General features: G+C 32.1%; 1 protein-coding gene across 2 annotated transcripts; it reads left to right on the top strand.

The window, feature by feature from the left end:
* Positions 1–3,736: 3,736 nt before the first annotated feature.
* On the top strand, positions 3,737–8,767 carry LOC117127995. Of its 2 annotated transcripts, none has more exons than XM_033279227.1 (11): positions 3,737–5,154; positions 5,228–6,229; positions 6,315–6,484; positions 6,567–6,840; positions 6,915–7,005; positions 7,182–7,460; positions 7,531–7,648; positions 7,733–7,896; positions 7,976–8,090; positions 8,180–8,326; positions 8,399–8,767. In XM_033279227.1, the coding sequence occupies exons 3-11, from the start codon at positions 6,452–6,454 to the stop codon at positions 8,549–8,551; spliced, it is 1,374 nt and encodes a 457-aa protein (XP_033135118.1). In that variant the 5' UTR covers positions 3,737–5,154; positions 5,228–6,229; positions 6,315–6,451; the 3' UTR covers positions 8,552–8,767. The 2 variants fall into 2 exon arrangements, with proteins under 2 accessions (XP_033135118.1, XP_033135119.1); XM_033279228.1 differs by having other exon boundaries at positions 3,737–6,229; positions 7,182–7,306; positions 7,379–7,460.
* Positions 8,768–9,176: the final 409 nt, after the last annotated feature.

Below are 9,176 nucleotides of genomic sequence, written 5' to 3'. Positions count from 1 at the left end.
TAAGCATAATATTAATATTATTTAATTTAAGTTATTTTAAGCATAATATATGCTAAACCAACTTAAATTATATTTACAATAGGACCATCCTAAACCGGTTAATAAACCAAAAATAATACTAAACCAACATAAACCAATACCTGATTCGGCGAGGAAGGAAGTGTTTCGGGATAAACGCTTGAATGGTTATTAACTGTAATGGTTTGATAATAAAAGAGTTAGTATGAATATTAACAATAAAATTATGGATTAGATTAATTTAAATTTGTAAGAATACTTTTGTGTCTATGAAAAGCAATTCAATTCCCATTAATAAGTTTGGCTTTTGGAAGTTGCGGGTTTTCCAACAATGAATCCACCTAACAAAAAGTTCATTGTTATAAAAAATCTCCTTCAAGGTCATTAAAGGTTTTTGGGACGGCAAGAATTGATGGCGGAATTTTTTTTGCTCGAGTGCTTTGAAGTTTTCTTTGATTGTGTGAGGTTGATGTTGATGGGATAATCAGTTTTATAGGAACTTTCTTGATGTAAAACTATATATTTTTTTTGTTTAATGTGGTATTTCCATTTTTATATAATATACTACCATTTTAAGATAGATGTTTAAATCTTAATGTACTTTTTTCATTTTTAAATGTTTATCTCCATTTCTTATATTTTTACTTACGTAATATCTATATTTTATATTTTAAAATAGATATTTAAATCTTAATGTACTTTTTCCATTTTTTTTTAATTGTGTATTTACTTATATTATATATTTTACATTTTAAGATAGATGTTTAATGTTTAATGAACTTTTTCCATTTTCTTAAAATATTGTGTATTTACTTATTATTATAAATATAATTCATATATTATATATTTACATTATTTACTTATTATTTATTTTCCTGTATATGTATTTCTATTTCCTGTACTTTTTATTTACTTAATATCTCTATTTTACATTTTAAGATAGATGTTTAAATGTTAATTTACATTTTCCATTTTTTTAAATTGTATATTTCTATTTGTTATACTTTCTATTTACGTAATATCTATATTTTAAATTTTAAGATATATTTTTAAATCTTAATGTAATTTTCCATTTTTTAAATTGGGTATTTACCTATATTATATATTTACTTATTAATTATTTATATTTATATTGTGTATTTCTATTTCTTATACTTTCTATTTACTAATAATTTTATATTTTAAGATAGATTTACATTTTAAGATAGATGTTTAAATACTAATGTACTTTTTCCATTTTTTAAATTGTGTATTTCCTTTTCTTATACTTTCTATTTGCGTAATATCTATATTTTACATTTTAAGATAGATGTTTAAATCTTAATATATTTTTTCCATTGTTTTTAAGTTGTGTATTTCTTTTTCTTATACTTTCTATTTACTTAATATCTATATTTTACATTTTAAGATAGATGTTTAATATTTAATGTATTCTTTCCATTTTTTAAAATTGTGCATTTGCTTATTATTGTATATATAATTCGTATATTTATATATTTATAATATATATTTATTATTTATTTTTCTATATATTGAGTATTTCTCTTTCTTATACTTTATATTTAGTTAATATCTATATTTTAAGATAGATGTTTAAGTTTTAATGTATTTTTCCATTTTTAATGTAAAACGACAATGTTTAATAGAAGAATTTGGACAAATAGTCAAATAGTTATATTTATGTTTTTTTTCTTTTTTTATAAAATGGTAATGTTACATTATGGAGATAAGCCATTTTTTTAGTGAAAAATGGTAATCTTACATATGTTTAATGTAGATTTCCATTTTTTTATGTTGTATGTTTACATATTATTGTTATTTTGAAATGTAAAATGGTAATCTTACATATGTTTAATGTAGTATTTCCATTTTTTATGTTGTATGTTTACATATTATTTATTATTTTCAAAATTATATATAGTGTTTTTTTACAAAATAGTAATGTTACATTATGGAGATAAGCCGTCTTTTTTTTAGTGAAAATTTGTAATCTTACATATGTTTAATGTAGTTTTTCCATTTTTTATGTTGTATGTTCACATATTATTTTTTAAAAATAAAAATGTAAAATGGTAATCGTACATATGTTTAATGTAGTATTTCTATTTTTTATGTTGTATGTTTACATATATTTATTATTTTCGAAATTATATATAATGTTTTTTTGTTTTTTTTATAAAACGGTAATGTTACATTATGGAGATAAGCCGTTTTTTTAAGTTAAAAATGGTAATCTTACATATGTTTAATGTAGTTTTTCCATTTTTATGTTGTATGTTTAGATATTATTTATAATTTTTGAAAATTAGTAAAACTATATTTTATGACACGTGTCATCTTTCGGAAGTAGTTTTTTTTGCTGATGTGAACGCTCTATGGAGCCTCAAAAGGTCCCTTTTATTAACGGTAATGTTACATTATGGAGATAAGCCGTTTTTTAAGTGAAAAATGGTAATCTTACATATGTTTAATGTAGTTTTTCCATTTTTATGTTGTATGTTTAGATATTATTTATAATTTTTGAAAATTAGTAAAACTATATTTTATGCCACGTGTCATCTTTCGGAAGTAGTTTTTTTTTGCTGATGTGGACGCTCTATGGAGCCTCAAAAGGTCCCTTTTATTAGTAAGGATTATGGAGATAAACCGTCTTTTTTTAGTGAAAAATGGTAATCTTACATATGTTTAATGTAGTTTTTCTATTTTTTATGTTGTATGTTTACATATTATTTTTTTAAAAATTAAAAATGTAAAATGGTAATCTTACATATGTTTAATGTAGTATTTCCATTTTTTATGTTGTATGTTTACATATATTTATTATTTTCGAAATTATATATAATGTTTTTTGTTTTTTTTTATAAAATGGTAATGTTACATTATGGAGATAAGCCGTCTTTTTTTTCAAGTGAAAAATGGTAATCTTACATATGTTTAATGTAGTTTTTCTATTTTTATGCTGTATGTTTACATATTATTTATAATTTACGAAAATTAGTAATATTAAAGTATAAAACTATCTTTTATGCTACGTGTCATCTTTTGGGAGAAGTTTTTTTTGCTGATGTGGACGCTCTATGGAGTCTCAAAAGGTCCCTTTTATTAGTAAGGAGCTCTATGGAGCCTCAAAAGGTCCCTTTTATTAGTAAGGATTTCTATTTTTTATGTTGTATGTTTACATATTATTTTTTTTTTAAATTAAAAATGTAAAATGGTAATCTTACATATGTTTAATGTAGTATTTCCATTTTTTATGTTGTATGTTTACATATATTTATTATTTTCGAAATTATATATAATGTTTTTTGTTTTTTTTTATAAAATGGTAATGTTACATTATGGAGATAAGCCGTCTTTTTTTCAAGTGAAAAATGGTAATCTTACATATGTTTAATGTAGTTTTTCTATTTTTATGCTGTATGTTTACATATTATTTATAATTTACGAAAATTAGTAATATTAAAGTATAAATCTATCTTTTATGCTACGTGTCATCTTTTGGGAGAAGTTTTTTTTGCTGATGTGGACGCTCTATGGAGCCTCAAAAGGTCCCTTTTATTAGTAAGGATTATGGAGATAAACCGTCTTTTTTTAGTGAAAAATGGTAATCTTACATATGTTTAATGTAGTTTTTCTATTTTTTATGTTGTATGTTTACATTTTTTTTTTTTAAATTAAAAATGTAAAATGGTAATCTTACATATGTTTAATGTAGTATTTCCATTTTTTATGTTGTATGTTTACATATATTTATTATTTTCGAAATTATATATAATGTTTTTTGTTTTTTTTATAAAATGGTAATGTTACATTATGGAGATAAGCCGTCTTTTTTTCAAGTGAAAAATGGTAATCTTACATATGTTTAATGTAGTTTTTCTATTTTTATGCTGTATGTTTACATATTATTTATAATTTACGAAAATTAGTAATATTAAAGTATAAAACTATCTTTTATGCTACGTGTCATCTTTTGGGAGAAGTTTTTTTTGCTGATGCGGACGCTCTATGGAGCCTCAAAAGGTCCCTTTTATTAGTAAGGATTTGCAAAAAGCCTTTAACTGGCCCAAAACATTTCCCGAAAATCTATACAGCCACGTCCTTTCATCTTCTTCTACTCGCGAAACCCCAAATTTCCTGCCGCTCCGGATTTCTGGTGTAACTTTCTACCTGAATAATTAAGCTTCATCAAATCTATGTTAATGGCTTCTGCAATCAAAACCTACTTGCCGATAGAATTTCCCTGCCTTCACCCTATATATATCACTCTGTTACAGTCTACAAAAAATCCTTCACTTCCATGACCAACAAATCAGCAATATCATCCTCCACATTCACTACGCTATGTTCTTCAGTTACGTTCTTCTCGGCTTGGTAGAGGCGAAGCTTCTATTTAGGATCATCCATTATTGGGATCCCAGAGCACAGCGAGAGGATGCATGCTTATTGGTCTGGATATAAGGAGAGGAGGCGGATTCAAAATGCATGTTCTTTCGACTACTGCAAAGAGATTTCGTTTGTGAGATTATCAATACCAAACTACTGATTTGTAATTTGGTCATTTGTGATTCGTTGAACCAAACTATTCGTTTTCTTTCAATCTCTGTCTTTTTCTAAGCCAAAACCTTATTTTTGGCATTTTTCAGATTTATAGGAACTTCTAGCCAAAACATGGAAGACCTTGACAGTATATCGAAGGCTTGGTTCGATTTTTGGAAAGAACGCTGAGGTGGAAACATCTAGCTCCCATTTCACAAACAACACCCGGTGAGTGAGAGTACACTTTCCCTTGCATATTTTACCTTTTTGGGACTAAGCCCTCAAGAAAAATGAAAAAGTACAAAATGAAACTCATTGGTTTAATTCACTTTCGTACAAAATTTCTCAAATTTCTATGGATCCAAAGTTTTTTTTTGGTTGAGCCAAGAACCTGATCATAGCTTCGTTTTGGTTCTTTAGCAATGATACGACGGTTGACGCTTTCGACACTTTCGTCTGCAAAAATGGAGCCGGAAACCATATTCTGGGAGCTGTCTTTGTTGAACTCGAGACCATTGTCATCTATGAAGTCTACCGGGACTTACTAGCAGCTTTTCAATCATGAGTAACTTAACTCTGGGAACAACTTCGCCAATGGTGAGAGAAAATTTTATTTTTCTCTTCTTCTTACTGATTATTCAAATGGTGATTAGAAGTTATATAGTCGCAGTTGGAAAGGAGATTGTGGACCTTTGTCTTAACAGTGTCAGAGATCTTGCCGACAACTATACATGCTTGCAAGGGGTTATTGGTCTTTAATGCTGTTGGTGGAGTAACTGGTTCTGGTTTGAGATATCTGTCGTTAGAACCTTTGTCTGTAGATTAAGGAAATAAGTCGAAACTTGGATCCACCATATATCCTTCTCCTCAGGTACTTTTCAAGAAAAATAACACATTACAAATTACATTGAAATTGGAGTTCTCCCAAAAGCTTGGTTTGATGCATTACCTTTTGATCTCAGGTTTGTACTGCTGTTATAGGTACCTTACAACGGTGTTCTCTTGCTGCCTTCGCTACTTTTAAAATCTCTCATATTTCCTAAATTTTTCAAGCTCGGTGTTGCGGTTGTAGTGCATTGAAGTTTGAGCTAATGATCTCCCTCAAATGTCGGCACATATTTTGACAGGGATTCATGTGGGCGAGAAAGTCTTATTCCTAAGGATTCAGTTATTCGCAAATGACAATATGCATCCGTTCATATTCCAAAAGAGGCAATACCCCCAATAAGAGTATGTTATGCACAGGTTGCCCTCAATCTCCCAAGACCAGTTTGTAGGCATGGTCAGTTTTTTTTTGGCTCTCTCACGACTCACAAAGCCTGTGAGAATAAAAATCAACATTATAATAGGACAGTTTCAAGGCTCCTTAAGGTGTACACGTAGGCAAACGTGTGGGACCCACCTTATTTTTTTTTTCCGGACCCCGTGGGCTAAATAAATGGGCTTCGTGTTTGTTCATAGCTATTGAATGGGCTTAAGGGTTGCTCCTGCGTTTTGGTAAGAAGAAAGACCGAGCCCTCGGCTTCTTCCAGATCCTTCACCTATGGTCGATTCCTCTTCGGTCTTATCGGATTAACTCGATCTTTATGTCTGTCTTAAGTTCCTCGGACGACGAAACGTCAACCTCTAACGCATCCAGAAGATCCTATATATAGGTTCTTCATGAAATCAGGTATCGCCCTCCTCGCTACTTTTTCCTCCCTTTTTTCATCCTGTTTCTGAATCCGTTACGATAATGGCTTCATCCCCAACTCCAGTCGTTAACGCCGCTGCCGCCGCCGCCGTCGGCAACCCCACGTTTTACTCTCTTCGTCTCGGAAGATCTGCTTAATCTGTTGTTGGTCGACTCATCCGGTTTTGGGATTCCCGCAACGTCAGCAAGAACGGAGAGTTTATGGGGATAACAATTCTACTCCTCGATGAATTAGTAAGGATTGTTTCTGACCCTGACTTTTTTCTTTTCGGATTGTTGTCATGAAAGACTATTAATCTTCTTTTATTTCTTACAGGACTCGGTGATTCATGGTTTCATTCCAGCTAATCGGGCCAACCATTACCGGTCCTCTTTGAAAACCGGTTCTATTGTCAGATTGGACCGTTTTGACGTGGCAAGGGTGGGTCACACGTATAAGATTACTGAGCATCAGTACGTCATCCGGTTCATTCCTTCAACGCGTGTTGTTGAGGTCCAAACGGATGCCCCTGTGATCAAGATGGACAAGTTTATGGTTAGGCGTTACGAACAGCTTCAAGTGCTTGCGAACACCAGTTTAGAGCTACCAGGTCTTTTTTTTTCCTCAGCGAAACTTTGAATTTCATCATAATGTTGGTTGCTAAAGTAATTTTCTGATTCGCAGATGTTGTTGGTGAGATAAAATCTGTGCAGGGGTCCGATCTCAAGAACCAAACAGCCAGAAGCAGGGTTGTTGTCCGCCTATTAATTGAACCGTACGTTGTTTTATACTTCCACTTAAACTTTCGTTATAGTCTCAAATTGTGTAGTCTGTTGGTCCACTTGAACTTTCGTTATAGTCTCAAATTGTGTAGTTTGTTGGTAGGAATTATAACTGTTTGGTTTTGTTTATATGTGTAGTTGAAACGTATTCTTATTGTTTTCATAACAGGAACATGACCGTGTTCATGTCTTTATGGGATGAGGCTGCATCAGCTTTTAGAGGTCTCTTGAAAGCTGGGGATAAATCACAGTCCGTGATGTTGGTGACCACAGTTAATCCTAAACTCTTTGGAGGTAAGAATCATCTGCTTTCTAATCCATATAATGTTTTTATATATTTTCCTCTCAAGTTTATTCTCTGTTCAGGGAATCTGTATCTCAATTCCACACAAGGGACTAGGTTCTTCTTTGACACCAGTATCTCTGAAATAGCAGAGTTTGTTAGCAGGTAAGATAATCAAACTTAAATAGTAGCAAAATCTCAGCACGTTTTAATCATAACAACATGCTATATCCAGCATTGGAGCTACACCACCTCAAGATTATACATGTGTCGACACGCTTGAAAGAGTCAAGAAAAAGGAGCTTGTGTCAATAGGGGATCTCAACACATTCATCTCGAACTCTAACGAACAGGTTGTTGTCTGCCTTTGTTTACTCCAATATATATATTCACTTTTTTCTATACTTTCAATTGACTAAAATATTACTTCTGGGCAGACCCAAGAAGCTGATTTCCTCTGCAAAGCCCAGATTATTGGTGTCATTCAGGAAAATGGGTGGTTCTTTGTGTCCTGCACTGGTTGCCACAAAAAATTGGAAAAACGTGGGACGTCATTGGACTGCAGCAGATGTGCAACTTCTGACGTGACTGGTGTTGTTAGGTAACTTTGTGTAGTCTTTAACATTTGGTTAAGCGGTTTCATGTAAATATCCATTTACCTGTCCATTACTCAACGTAAGGTTCCGCGTTGAGCTTGCTGTTGATGACGGCAAAGATAGCACAACGTTTGTTGTCTTCGATAAGGAGATGAACAAGCTCACCAAACAGGAAGCTGCTGTGCTTGCCCTGGATGAGGTATCTCCTTCTTCCCTGGAACCATTTTGGTTTCTGTACGCATTTAGTGTAGGTCAATATAACTTGCGATTACTGGCCGCTTGCTGCAGGTTTCAAACGGTGGAGAGGAGTATCTCCCAAGTTGTCTTGAAGAGCTAGCAGGGAAGGAGTTTGTGTTTCAGATCCGTGTAACACCTTTCAACTTCACTCCCAATCACCGTACCTTCACCGTTGCCACCATCTCTGAAGCTAGCGAGGTTGTCTAATTTAACTTATCACTATATTTACTGACTGGACTCTTTTTAAAATATCACTTTCATGTATCTCAGACACACTCTGAGAACAGTGGAGTTGACACAGGATTGGAAGCTTCGTCTTCGGGCCCGTCTGTTTTGGGAGTCAAGATTAGTGAAGAACGTGCATCAGGCAATAATCCAGGGAATGAAGGCGCTCAGCAGAGACGCAAGCGTGGCCGTGAGTAATTGGGAAAACATATTCCTACAAACCCGTCATCAGTCTTATTTGTCTTTTTTTTAAAAAACTTCTACTAGCTCTTTGACAAAAAAAAAAAAAAAAAAACTTCTACTAGCTATGATACTCATTATGAGCTTTGATCTCTGTCGTTATCGTTTTGATTTCCATGGATATTTTCTTTTTTTTTCTGGATTATTAATGAATCTTTGACGGGTTAAATTTGATTCATAAACCAAAGAGTACTGTTTCTTTTAAAAAATTGATTTAATATAAAGAAAATTGGCGGTAAATCAGCCGGAATAGGCTTAGTATGGATACATGAATCCGTTAGTTTGATCAAAGTTATATTTAATCTAGATTGCTACAACATGGTTGCACACTGTTACGGTTACTTACTGCACTAAATAATTAATAAATCTTCACCACTGTTTAAGGTGAGTTTGGTCTCGGATGAAGTAAACAATACTAAAAATGGGTCGAACAGAGGCGTTTATTAGATTTCGAGACGAGGTTACAAAGGTGGAGAAAGTAATGGCAAGCCGGAGCTCGTGAGAGCTTAAACCGGAAAAGTACAAATAGCAGAGAGACGATTGTAAACCCTAATCTTGCCGCTAAGTTTGTGTAGCTAAGTGT

Source organism: Brassica rapa, chromosome A09 (assembly GCF_000309985.2).
Source record: "Brassica rapa cultivar Chiifu-401-42 chromosome A09, CAAS_Brap_v3.01, whole genome shotgun sequence".
Lineage (NCBI taxonomy): Eukaryota > Viridiplantae > Streptophyta > Magnoliopsida > Brassicales > Brassicaceae > Brassica > Brassica rapa.
The sequence above is the reverse complement of the archived record's forward strand: the minus strand, read 5'-3'. Positions and strand labels throughout refer to the sequence as shown.

Coding starts and splice junctions, on each gene's coding strand:
- LOC117127995 (XM_033279227.1), top strand. CDS start 6,452: ATGGGGATAACAATTCTACTCCTCGATGAATTA. Junction 6,485..6,566: donor TTCTACTCCTCGATGAATTA/GTAAGGATTGTT, acceptor TATTTCTTACAG/GACTCGGTGATTCATGGTTT. Junction 8,327..8,398: donor CCATCTCTGAAGCTAGCGAG/GTTGTCTAATTT, acceptor CATGTATCTCAG/ACACACTCTGAGAACAGTGG.